The sequence below is a fragment of the Cavia porcellus genome, unplaced genomic scaffold, assembly GCF_034190915.1.
Source record: "Cavia porcellus strain 051 isolate PalLab524CR breed Dunkin Hartley unplaced genomic scaffold, mCavPor4.1 scaffold_32, whole genome shotgun sequence".
NCBI lineage: Eukaryota > Metazoa > Chordata > Mammalia > Rodentia > Caviidae > Cavia > Cavia porcellus.
This window is the reverse complement of record NW_026947515.1, coordinates 13514250-13527184: the sequence shown is the minus strand read 5'-3', so window position 1 is coordinate 13527184 and position 12935 is coordinate 13514250. Positions and strand designations below refer to the sequence as shown.

At 46.5% G+C, this 12935-nt stretch overlaps 1 protein-coding gene and 1 long non-coding RNA gene across 5 annotated transcripts in view; one reads left to right on the top strand and one right to left on the bottom strand.

Moving 5' to 3' along the window:
• Window positions 1-3588: 3588 nt before the first annotated feature.
• Window positions 3589-11236, bottom strand: LOC101788593 (uncharacterized). 4 transcript variants are annotated; one of them, XR_010045236.1, is made up of 5 exons: window positions 11060-11236; window positions 5953-6129; window positions 5157-5769; window positions 4614-4790; window positions 3589-4080 (listed from the first exon to the last, which is right to left on the bottom strand). It is a non-coding gene; the product is annotated as an uncharacterized LOC101788593 (long non-coding RNA). The 4 variants fall into 4 exon arrangements; XR_001200218.2 differs by adding an exon at window positions 10104-10412 and having other exon boundaries at window positions 5157-6129; window positions 11060-11185; XR_001200219.2 differs by adding an exon at window positions 10297-10412 and having other exon boundaries at window positions 5157-6129; window positions 11060-11185.
• The window catches only part of Gna13 (G protein subunit alpha 13), a 43638-nt gene continuing 41152 nt past the window's right edge, over window positions 10450-12935 (top strand). The window contains exon 1 of the mRNA XM_003465238.5: window positions 10450-11210. Within this exon, the coding sequence (XP_003465286.3) occupies window positions 10928-11210 (283 nt within the window). The 5' untranslated portion in view covers window positions 10450-10927. The remainder of the gene's footprint in view (window positions 11211-12935) is intronic.

Genomic DNA, 12935 nt, shown 5'->3' with positions numbered 1-12935 from the left:
ATAGTCTTAACCATTCTTTCTCTTTATCTTCCCTCAGTGGGACTTGGGAAGAGAGGAGAGTAGGACTTTCACAATCAGAAGAGAGGAACCAAAGAAATACAAGGAAACCTTTACAGAGGTGACAGGGCCTATGTGAGGGTTAATAAAGAGTACTCTGACCCTGAAAGGAAACAAAATGTATAAATAAAGTGAAAGATACAGTGGGGCTGCTCAACTAGCCAAAGTAAAAAGTAAATGCTAAGGGCTAGGCTTTGGCTAAAAACGTGTTCAAAATTCTTTTTTAATGGGGTAGGGGGATTTGAGACAGGGTAGTGGATTTGGGGAGAGTGAAAAAAAATTCTTCTGAAAGGGACATTTGCTTCCACAGGAGCATGTCTTGGTGGGGTCAAGGCAATACCAGGAAACGGACTTTAATAGCTTCCTTATACCAGAGTAGGAAGCTCAAATTGATAAGAAGTTGGAATCCAGCCTCCTAGTTGGAGGAAACGTTCCCCAGAGGAAACGTTGGAGTGGGAGATAGTCTGTGTTTACACAGCATGCCTGCACTGTCTGCAGTTTACACAAACTGTATCCTCTGGCCAGGCTGAAGATAGAACTGCCTGACCTAGAGAAGCCCGAGCCTGGGCCCAGTGCCCAGCCAGTGCCGGAGGAAGCACCGCCCCGACTCACCCAGCTCAGAGCTACGGACACATGGGGGTGGGGGCTGCCCTGAACAACGCAGACCTCACACAGAGGGCCCCACATTGCAACCAGGCAGAGCCGTGCTAGGGCTTGAGTATCCTCTTCACATCCTGCATGGAGAGCTACCTGTTCCCACACATCTAGCTCAGAGCTGAGAGCCACACGCTCACTGGTAAGAGTGCATGTGAGGCCCAGAGGTAAATCCTTGGGTTTGACCCCAGCGCTTTAAATTTTGAAAAAATTGTTCTAGTCATTCTGATTAGTGATTAGGCATACATGACACTCCTAATATGACTTTTGCCTACTTATCAAAGCAACAATAAAACCTAACATTTGCAGGTTGGGTTCACTAAGTGAACCCGATAGGACTCTTGGTGGTTTGCAGATCCATGCTCCTACAGAAGGCACCATGAGTCAGGCATTTATGGGTTTGAATCAACACAGTCCCTTGCAGGTGTCCTTGGACACCTACCTATTTACTGCTCAAAGCTTCAGTTTCCCTAAGCGGGAGATGAGGAGAAGGCTAATAATTGCTGAGAGGCTCTTGGACAGTGCCCAGCAAGTATTCAACAGACAACCACCTCCTCACCCTGTGATCCAGGCCCCTTGTCTGTACCCCGTGTTGTTATCCAGCCCCAGACTCCCCTTACTTTTGTTCTTAAAACTCACACCCACTCTCTGGCTGGCTCAGAGGGTTTGGCGTTGGGCAGTTGTACCTGGCTCCAACATGGCACAGAGCACTTTGCTTAGTACTGGCCAGTTGGTGAGCCCACTGGGGACTCCCCGTAATCCCATTCCCCTGCTACTCCCAACACTTCGCCCAGTGCAAGCATTCTCCCTCCTCCCACAGGGCAGTACTGGGCTTACTGGAGGTAGCAGAGAGCACAGTCCTAGGTCAGTCCCCAGCTGTGCCTGTGGGGGCCCTGGGGCACTGGCTCCACAAGGGGATGGGATCCCAGGGGCCCTGGGGCAGGAAGGAGAGGAGCCAAGGCAGAGGCAGCAAAGCCAGAGTTCCCCTGGGAAGGAAAGCTTTTCCCAGGGAAAGAGGGGTGAGGAAAAACTAACTAGCCAAGCAGCAGAGGGTTTTCCACCTAGCCCTTCTCTTGACTTCTGAGAAAAAGGCCTCTTAATTTGGGTCCAACCCAGACCCAAGATCTGAAAGCGTTCCTTCAAACTAAGGAGTATCTTTCACAATCTCATACTGGGACAAAGTCCCTGATTGCCCTTGTGATTCAGAGGGTGGGGCTGGAGTTATAAATTACACCTTTGTTTAAAAAAAAATCAGATGTCAGAGCCTGCGTTCAGCTGATTTAAACCTCTTAGGGTCAACCTCCTCCCAGCCACGCAGCCCTAGAGGCCATCTCTGCCTTGCATCCTCTCTAAAGGAGCCTGGTTGGTTTCTGAGTCCTCCGGGTCTGACTTTGTGAAATTTCTGCATTTACTCTCACACAAGTCGGGTGCTATCTCTGCCCACCTGCCCACCATACCTACCTGTGTCCTGTTCTCCTTGGCTGCTTTCTCTACTCTCTCAGTCTTCATAGACACTGGCACCAGAGGAATCCCCCTAAAACAGACTAATCCCCGCTCCAAAAATATTCCAGTTATTAGCAACAGAGTAAAATCTCAGCACCCTAACCTGGTACCCAAATTCTTCCCAATCTGATTCCACACTGCCCCTCAGCTTCACCTCCAGGCAGACTTTGGTCCTTGTTAGCTTCAGAACCTGTCAAACTCTGTACTTGTTGCATTTTGATGAGGAAAAATAAAATGCTTCGATATCATAGCTCTCACAGTGCAAATCCTCCACGCACTCGTCATTATTGCCTTGTACTTCTGTGCATTTTAAGAGCTAATCGGGGGTCACAAGAGTTGAGAGCAATACCACTGAGCCCAAAAGGCTTACATTAGACCAGTAAAAGGCTACTATTAGCCCAGTTTCTGAATTATTTTGAATTATATTATTCCTATGGAAAATTTTGTTCAGTACTCAGTGTCAGCACCTTTCACTGGTTCCAGAACAAATTAACAGCATGTACTGAGGCACGACTTTGTAGTTAGATCTGCACAAACTGGCTTCTGTATCATCTTAGGCACACGCTGGCTCTCAGGCTGTTTCACCTGCCTGGAAGTCTCACCTCTGTCTAGTGGCTGGCTTGAGGCTCTCGGTCACTTCCCATAGATCAGCTTAGGAAAAGGTCACAAACTCTATGTAATTTCTGAATGCATCAAATGTCACTGAGGAACTGAATTTTGTATTTTATTTAATGTTACTCATTTTAATTTGAAGACTGGTACATAACTCAGTTACTAGAAAATGTTTAAGTACATTTGGAACAACTTGGTTTTGTGAATCTATTTTTCAGCTGTAAATTATATGTATGTGTTGGGGGGGACACAGAGGATTGAACCCAGGGCCTCATGCATGTTAAGCAAGTGTTCTACCATTGAGCTATACCCTCCCCTAAGCCCTTTTGATTGTGAGACGTGGTCTCACAAAGTTGCCCAGGCTGGAGCTTAGGATCCTCCTGCCTTAGCCTCCAAGTAGCTATGATTACAGATGTGTTGCTTTGGCTAAGTTTTTAACAATCTAAGTACAGGTTAAGTATTTCTAACAAAAAGTACTATATCTGTTGAGATTTCTTAAAATGTAAAATATACATTGCATTTTGAATTTCTGTTTTTTTTTTAAATCATTTTTTGTTTAGACATGATCTCATTAAGTTGCCTAGGCTGGCCTCAAATCCAGTCCTCCGCCTCAGCCTCTGAACTCACTGGGAATACAGGTGTATCCTATATCCAGTTATTTTAACAAATTTAATCCTCAATCCTAACAGCAAAGAACATCATTTCTTGACACCACTCTGGGCCAATTACTATGCTGGGTGATTTTCAGATTATGACACTTAGTATTATTAGTTCCATTTTATTTGTTTTCGTTTTTGGATAAAGAAAATAAAGCCCAGAGAATGTAGGTGGCCAGTGACAGGAAATCCACAGATACATGGGTGGAAGAGCTGTGATTTGATGCTCCTGCCTGTCTCTCTTGGGTGTTCTTTTCAGATCCTGGCTCACATCTGACAAAATGAGCTTCTACTGAGTATCTGCAGTTGAAAGGTGACTGGACAACTGAGAATTAGCCCAGAACATTAGATGTTATGCCGCTGGTTTTTCATAAAGTGCCCCTTGGCTTTCAACCTGGGGTGGTCTTGGGAACCCAGCAACTACCAGGGCCTCAGTGGACTCCTATGGTGTGGGGGTTGGGCACAAACTGTCCACAAGCAAGGACTGGCCTGTGAATGACTCCAGTGGAATGTTTCAGCTGGATGTTCATAAAGGTCTCCACTGGGATCCATCTCAAGAGCCTGAGATCTTGGGAATCTTTGCGGTCTGGCTTGGCTCCTGTGAAGGGGGCAATTGGAACGTTATCTTGTGGCATCTTCCCAGCTAGCTCCACCCTTCACTCTGGACAAGTGACACCCCTGCGTGGCAGTGTTTTGGAGGATAAAAGTGGCCCTCTCTAATGTTGGCCTTGCAAATGGAGCAAGGCCAAGAGGCCCCCAAAGACCTGAGGTTCCTCTCAAACTGAACTGCAGGTACCAAGATCCCAAAATGCTTTATGCACACAGGCCAAGCCAATTCCCCACATGTGGGTCTGTCCTGAGGAGAGCCTGCATCATCACTGGGTCCACCCCTAGGCCAAAGGGATGTCCAAGGTGGCTGCTGGGAGTATTTATACCCTGGCAGAGAGGCACAGACTGAAGTATTGACATGCACACCCATTAGCCACCCCTCAGTCCCACCCCCTTGGGGACAAGTCACCACGACAGAAAGAAGCATGATAATACCAACTGATAGTCTACCCCTCCACCTCACAGAATCACTATGAAAGCACTCCACTGTACTGTGCCAGCATTTCTATCTGCTAGCCTCACCTTTCTGGTTGACAAAGTGACTCCTGAGGCTACTGTGGATACTAATAAATCCTGCCCTTCTTCAGAGCTGAGTGTTGGGACAGCCTCTCGCAGGTAGGTGTTGTTTTTCTCATTGTTATTATCAGGTAACCAGAAACAGATCCTGCTGGGGGTTTGCACCAGCAGCTTTAAATAAAGCTGAGGAGAGAGGAAAAGGATGGTTAAACCACAGACAGGAGGGCTAAGGAAGACACAGAGAGAACATTATGACAACGACAATGATAATATTGCCAAGCCTCTGAAGGGTTTTTAAAGACATTAAATTGTTTCTTCTTCAAATAGTCTAAAATTAAGTCTCCCAGGTATGAGCAGACACTGAGTGCACCGTGAGAAATCTTTCCATATAACTACTCCCAATCTACAGACAGGACAGATCGGGCTTGGATCTGTTAACTCAGTTCTCACCCAAGTTCTGCCCACTGTGTTGCATGTCTTGTCTGGAAAACAAAGTGAATGGCAAGCAATCTGATGAGTCATATTGATTTAGAGAGAGTAGTGGATTACCTTGCTACTTCAGGGAACTTTTCCTGTGACAGTTCAAGCAATCATAATAGCAAAATTGCCAAGCACACATCAAGCCACTTCTGGCTTTTCTTTCTGCCTCTCGTCTCCCTGCTGGAGTCCAGCATAGCAAGGAGAATCTTCTAAATCCTCGAGGGTGTCATTCTGACTCAGGAGGTGCAGCCTTTCCCTGAATTCTTCCCTGAGCTTGCCTTTCTTCTTCTTAGCAGCTGACACAGGAATGTGGAGAAAGACAAGTTGATGACATTATTGGCTCTGGGATTCAGTCTGCCACAGCCTGTCTGGATCCATCAAAGGCCATATGGGCTACTGGATTGTTTCTCAGAACCCCCGGGTGAGCCCTTACTGTCTGATGGTAGCCTCAGCCAGCTGATGCTTCCTGGCACTTTAGAATGAAGCAAAGACCAGCTCTGCAGGCCATGACATGCAATGCCACCTTATAGCCAGAGCCAGCCCCGTAAGAGCATGATAGCTAGGAGCAGCCCGTCCAGGTCTGTTGATCCAGCATTTTAGGGAAAGAAAACTGCTGCCACCACATTGGAAGCAGGGTATTTTGACATGCAAGAATAAATTCAGAATGCCAACTTGAACATCCCTGGAGAAACAAAATTTAGGTTAATTAAAAATCTTTGCTTTTTTTTCTGGCAAGGGACATTTAAGGACAATAAAACATAAAAAGTATCTCTGACTTTTAAAGTGATATTGGTATGGGAAAAAAAAGGAGATGGAGTGAACAGGATATTTTCAGTGTCTCAGAAAGAATATCAAGTGTACAGACTCAGCCTTGTGCATAGGATTACACCAACAGATTTCCCAGCAGCAGTTCTGATGCAGCAGGCAAGATGAAAGTATTTATAGAGTTCTGGTGTGTGCCTTCCAAAGAGTACAGGCTTTTTACTTCAAATGAGCTGAGGTCTCAGCTGGTCATCGACAGCTTGTGGATCTTCTTCAGAGGCTGAGAAAAATACAACTAATAATTAAAGTCATGTTTTCCACGGCTAACAACAACAAACAAAACCACCCACAATTCACTTCCACATGTCTGGTTTCATACAAAACTTTCCACATAACAAGCTAATTCTAGTAAAGGCAACAACAAATTTCATCACCAAAAAAGTGCTGCCCCTTTTAAAAGTTCTAACTCACGTTAAGTGACTAAAGTGTGGGACTTTACACACCTGGAAAATACTGCCCTAAGCTCAGCTCCTCTTTTCTTATTTAACCATCAGCCACCTGGAACATTTTATACGCAGTCTGAGCTCAAAGTATGGAGGACAGAACATCTTAATAGAACCAGCCTAACAGATGGGGAACTTCAAGATGGCAGCCAGCTTGGAAGGGGCAGGGAAAAACAGAGCAAACAACAGACAAACAAAACCGCTGGACTCCACGGTACCTGGAGGCTAAGTACAGTTAGTTTCTGGCCTCCAGTTTGTCTTCATACATCCAGGCATTCTGAGTACTAGGACTATTTTGGTGTATTAGAAAGAACAACCACATAAAGAGTCAAACTAGGGAGTTTCCAGTCCTAGCTCTGCAAATGGCCATGGTGACTAGGGCTTTGAGAAAGTTTTATTCAAGCATTTGTTCCCATCAGCTTCTCCTTGTGTCCAAGCAGAGCAAGGTTAACGCTGGGTGTTCCCAGGCAAGCTATTGTGAGCAGTGAATGAGATAAAGGAAAGTAGGTCAGAGTGCTCTGCAGCATTTAAAACATCACACAAATGTAAGAGGGTTGTACTATGAAAGAGCTTGGGAATTCCCTTCCTTTCCTGGAGAGGAAAGGGAAGTATGAAAAAGTCCATGCCCGTTTCATCTGGAAGAAAGAATGTGAATCCACCTATTTTTATATTGATGGTGAAACACAAGGGTTGTGTAACAAGAACGCTGGATGTGTCATCCTCCTTATTAGAAAATTAACCCAAGGTTTAATCGTCAAGTAATGTGACTGATCTTTAAATAAACATATCTAAGTGGGTGTTGTCCCTTCGTTGGTAGTAGTGAATAGTTAGCTTGGCAAGCAATGCATTTATTTAAATTATATTTCCCATCATTCAAAAAGAGACTTTTGAAACTCTTCTTGGAACTGTTCCTGGAGCCTCTGGCACATTCTTTTGAGTATATCTGAGGGTGACACATTTTTGTCCTATGTGGATTTTCTTGATTTTTGTAAACAGCCCAAAGTTATTTGGCACAAAGATTGGTAAATAAGTTCAGTAATACCATTTTTTAAAATTGAAAATAAATTATGACTATAAAGGAAAAGCCTATCTTTCCATTCCAAGAGTTCAAACAAGAGCTTCTATGAATGGTGGTATTACTAGAAAGGGCTTGTTCTTTCTTCAAAGTTACAAGAGGCTGTCACTGGAAGATGTATCTCATTTGTATTGTCATCTTTCATTATTTACCTTGCAAAACTGTTTAGCATTAAATTTTGTGCTCCCAAAAAGAACCTTGCAACTAATCAACTGTTCCTATCATTTTAACAAAGCTCCAGGGAGCATCTAAACTCCTCATTTACATATGGATTAACTGGCTTGCGATAATGCAGATGTTTCTAATCAACTGACATCTGGATCTGTTGGGAACAGCATCCAAAAGATTTGATTCTAACCAGTAGACTCCATACTCCCTTAAAAAGTTTGGAGTCTTTTTTTTTTTTTTTCACTTATGAAACAATGCATCTGAAAATTAAAATAGCACCGATGTCATTTTGGGGTAACCTGAAGCTTACTTCTGGTGCAACTAATTGTGAGCCTATAAAAATAAACACAGTGGCACTTTTCATTCATTACACCACACTGTGAGAAGTTCAAGGTGAAACAGTGCCAATGACTATTTATGGAAGATGCATTTTCCCTCACTCATTCCCTGCCCCTCTTTGGTAAAATTTACTTAACATTGAAAGTCATCATTTGACCATCTTAAAGGGTACAAATGCAGTGGCATTTGCTACATTCAGGGTTCTGCAACCATCAGTACTATCTAGTCCCAAAACATCTTCATCAAAGATAATCTTGTATCCATTTTAAACAGTCACTCTCCATTCTTCCCTCACCCCTAGGCCTTGGTAATTTCAATTGGTCCAATCTGGTTTCTGTTTCCTGGGTTTGCCTATTCAGAACATTTCCATAAGATACGGGGCCTTTTTTTTCTCGCTGAGCATTAACTGTTTTGTTTTTTCCAGTATTAGGGATTGAACCCAGGGTCACTTTACTTTGAGTTACATTCCTGGACAGTTTGTTGTTGTTGTTGTTATAGTGAAGGTTTTCTTAAATTGCCTAGATGGGCTCAAATTTGTAATTCTCCTGCCTCAGCCTCCCGCAATACTGGAATTACAGGTTACATTGTGCCTAACTCAGCACATTATTTTTAAAGTTCACTTGTGTTATACTTCATTTTTTTTTTAATGTGGTACTACATTCTTTCTTGGGGATTGAACCCAGGAGTTCATATAGACAAGCATTCCATCATTGAGCTACATCTCCAGCCCCTTTACTGCTTTTCATGCTTGAATAATCCCATTGTATAGACATAACACATCCTATTTATCCATTCATTCACTGATGGGCATTTGGTTGGTTTTGGCCGTTCTGAACAGTGCTGCCATGATCATAGCCTTACATGCTTTTGTTTAAAGGCCTGTTTTCAGTTCTTTGGCAAAAAGCAAAGAACTTCTACACCACATGACAAATCCATGTATAACTTTGTGAGCAACCACTGAACTCTATGTTTACAATTTACGAGTCTTATCACCAGTGAGAAGCAGGAGAGTTAGAGACAAAGCTCAGGCAGGGACAAAAGAAGTCTTTTTTTTCAGAAACCCCGGTTAAAGTAGCTGGGCTCAGTCTCAGCTTATTCCAAAGTAAGGTGCCATGCAAAGCTCTGAACAGATTCCCTGCTGCTTTACCTGTCATGACATGAACTGGCTGGGCAGGAATGCCTTCCTACCTCCTAGGCATCCATGGTTTTCCGTTTCATTGCACCCACTGAAGGAGGGGGGTAGCAGTGTTAACAAGCCTGACTTACAAGCTTCCACTTTCTGTCCTTGCCGCAGAGTCCAGATTAGCATCTGCAGTCAATGTAGGAACAGGGCTTTAGGGGCTACGGCTACCTCCCTGTCCTAGACAATGGCTAGACCTTTCGTAGTTCAAAAGCAAGGCTTCCCTAACAGTTGTTGAGACACAGATCCTTCACCCCTGGTTGACTTTTACCATCCATTTGGCCTGACAGCACTGCACAATCCTAGTTATCTAAAGATACTAGCGATGAACCTGTCCCACTGCAGAGACTGTAGATTGTCAGCCAAAAGGGCCTGGCCCCTGGAGTGGGAGATTATCCAACTACAGGCATTGTTTACTGCAGCCAGGGTACTGAGTCATGAGACTTCTCAGTCACATACCCAACCCCAGATAGTAACTGATTAGCACTGATTTTTAAATTTAAACTTGCTCATAAGCTTCTCAGCTTGCTGACCTCTTAGCCTAACTCTCTATCAGATGGGAAGATTCTGAGCTATAGGAGCCCAAACTAAAGGGCATTAGGTTGCACTGCTAAAACCTGAATGGCTTTTGGCCCTTTTTTTTTTTTTTTTTTTTTTTGCTTGGAACTAAATACTGTTCTCAGAATGAAACAAAAGTCAGCTTCTGGAGTCCCTTCTAGCAGTCATCCTGCCAACCCTGCTGTCACTAGTCGCTTGTCTCCAGCCAGGCCTTTCAGGTGTCCTAGCCTCAATCAGCTGTTAGAAGAAAAAAAAAAGCCTCTCTCATTGGTCATATCCTCTGTAATCTGGCAGGAAACCTAAAATTTGCCTGCTTCAGTGCTGTTTGCTTATCTGCTTCCTCGTGGGAAAGAATCCGCATCACTGTGTCCGGCTTAGGGGGTTTTCACCATGACCTCACCCTACTCGCCACTCACTGATTTCAGCATTACCTAAATCATAGCGCAGCTCGAGTGGGAATGCACATGTGCGAGACATTAACGGTCACATATCAGATGAACGACTCCAGTCCTTCTGCCTCAAACTACTGTCCATGAGGGTCAAAAAATGCCATAAAAAGCTGAGGTGGGGAGGGTGAGTGTCATTATAGGTGAGGATCTGGGAGTATAGTGTCAACAGAGTCACCTTTAAAGAGGCATCAACAATCTTCCTGGCTCCCGCCGGCTGTGCAAATAATTTTCTAGCCAGTGGCCTCGCAACAGGCAGGGCGAGTGCAGGTGACAGCAGTTATGGCGCACCACCTAAGAGAAAAGGAGCCCCAGGGGCAGGGGCTACAATCGGGTCTCCGACCTCCCTGACTCGGAAACTGAGCCCTTCTTTGCGAAAGTGGGCGCAGCTAAAGGGAAACAGAAAGTCGGGCTCTTTAGGCGCCGCAGAACCGGTGCACGTGACCGCGACTCCGGGTGCTCCTCGCGCGCGGCGACAAGCAGGCGAGCACGCGAGAGAGCGCGTGACTCGCGACTGCCGGGCGGAGGCGGGGGCGCAGTGTGTGCGTGCGCGCCCACGGAAGCCAGCGTGCGCGCCCTCGCGCTCGGGGCCACCGCCCCTCCCGGGCCCGCCCTCCTTGTCTCCCTCCCCCTGCGCGCCCGGCCCTCCCAGCCCAGCCAGCCTTGCGAGTCACTTCGCGGGTTCCCTCCCTCCCCCGGCGCGCTCGGGCCGCTGCCGCGTTCCCCGCCTTCAAGCCGCGGTGCCGGAGCCACCCGCCGCCCGCGGAGGAGGTGGAGGAGCCGGAGGAGCCCGCCGAGGCGGCGGCAAGATGGCGGACTTCCTGCCGTCGCGCTCCGTGCTGTCCGTGTGCTTCCCGGGCTGCGTGCTGACGAGCGGCGAGGCCGAGCAGCAGCGCAAGTCCAAAGAGATCGACAAATGCCTGTCGCGGGAGAAGACCTACGTGAAGCGGCTGGTGAAGATCCTGCTGCTGGGCGCGGGCGAGAGCGGCAAGTCTACCTTCCTGAAGCAGATGCGGATCATCCACGGACAGGACTTCGACCAGCGCGCGCGCGAGGAGTTCCGCCCCACCATCTACAGCAACGTGATTAAAGGTGCCGGGCCGGTCGGGCCGGGGCCGGGGAGCGGAGTTGGCGGCGGCGGCGCGGGCCCGGGCGCGGGCGCCGCCCTCTTCTTCCCTGTCTTTGGGAGGCCGGGACCGGGTCGGGCGGTTGGACTGGCGGGAAGGGGGGCGCGCCCGGGGCACGGCTGCTGGCCACCCGGGTACCCTCGTCCCCCGCCCCCAGAGAAAGTGCCCGGGACGCCCTGCTTTGCCCTTTCTGCCTTTGTGGAGATCAGTGCCAGCTACATACTCCGCCGTGGGCCTCGCCCCCCTCGGAGAGGGAAGTGAGCCGAGCCGGGTGTGTCGGGCTGCGGGGTGACCTCTCCTGCTCACCTCCCTGCAAACGAGGCGGGAGATCCTAGCACCGCCCTTGACCCTTGCACCCCAGTACCCCCTCCCCGAACCCCGCCGCTCTTGGTGGGCGACCGAAGTCGCAAGGTCGGGTCGCTCCCAACTCCTGTCTTGCCTGGCCGGCCGTCTCGTGAGCACGGGAGTTCTGAAACCATGGCAAGGAAAAAACTTTGGCTGAACCTTGTCAAGGGCGTAGGGCAATAACCGCTGGAGGCAAGGGCATGAAATTTAAGGGCGTCAGGTTTATGGTACTGGCCCCAGGAAAGCGTAGATCCATTCAGTTAGTCTAAAAAAGATTAGCAGAAGCGGTTTTAGCCCCATTGTTAAAAGATGCTCGTCTGTACTCACGTTTTAAATAGATGAGGGAAGAGATTCCATCTATTGTTTTTTTTTTTTAATGAAATTGCATGGTAATAGAAGATCTTTGGCCTAAAAGTAATAGGGATCCTCTACAGGTGGAGTCAGTGAATCAGTGTTGGCTTGGCTAATAGGTTCTGCTCCTGCTTTGATAGTAGTTTAAAAATTAAACATGATTCTTAAGTGAAAAATACACGAGGTCTTTATTCTTGGCCATTCAAAGAAATCAAAAAGATGGTTTTTGTTATATGAGGTAGGAGTCAGTTCTCAGTTTTCATAGTGTCAGGTATTTTCTACTTGGCAGAATTGAAATACAGCATCTAGTACTTAATGTGCATCAGGAGGCTCCTTTATTTGCCAACCATGTTGTCTAGGGTTTTGCAGGTCTTTTTAAACACTATTTTTTAAGTGGATTTTTGTTTCAGAGTTACAGAAAAAACACGTTTTCGCGTCCCTCACCCCCTCCCCTTGGGCAGAGAAAATACCTTAGGCGGACAGGCGTTTGGGGGCAGTGACAAGGACAGTAGTCTAAGGAACCCAAAGACCTCTACCAGCTCCAGCCCAGCACCTCTGCAGTTAACCTATAAAGATTCTTTGTTGTATTGGGCCTGCCTTCATGTTTAGCACAAAATTAATTAAGTCTCTTTGAAGGCTACAGACTCTGCTTTTCCAGTCCTTAATTGAAGATACTTTATATCCTAATGTGCCATCCTAGTCTGAACTTAAGAAATTACATTAGTGAATGGAGTCAACATGTTAGCTGTGAGCCAGGTAAACACGTGATTCTTAATAACGTACACTGGGTCCTAAGTGTGACCTACTTTGAGCATTGTTGTGAGATGGAATAAGTCTTTAGCCGGGCCAGTGTTCTGAGTTGGCATGATCAGAAAATTGACAGGAAAATGGTTTTTCAATTATCCAAACAAATGACTTCCTAATAGACTGTTAGCAAGGGCCAAAGTAACAGTTTAGTGATACAAATACTGAGTTTGAATTTACCTCTGAGTTA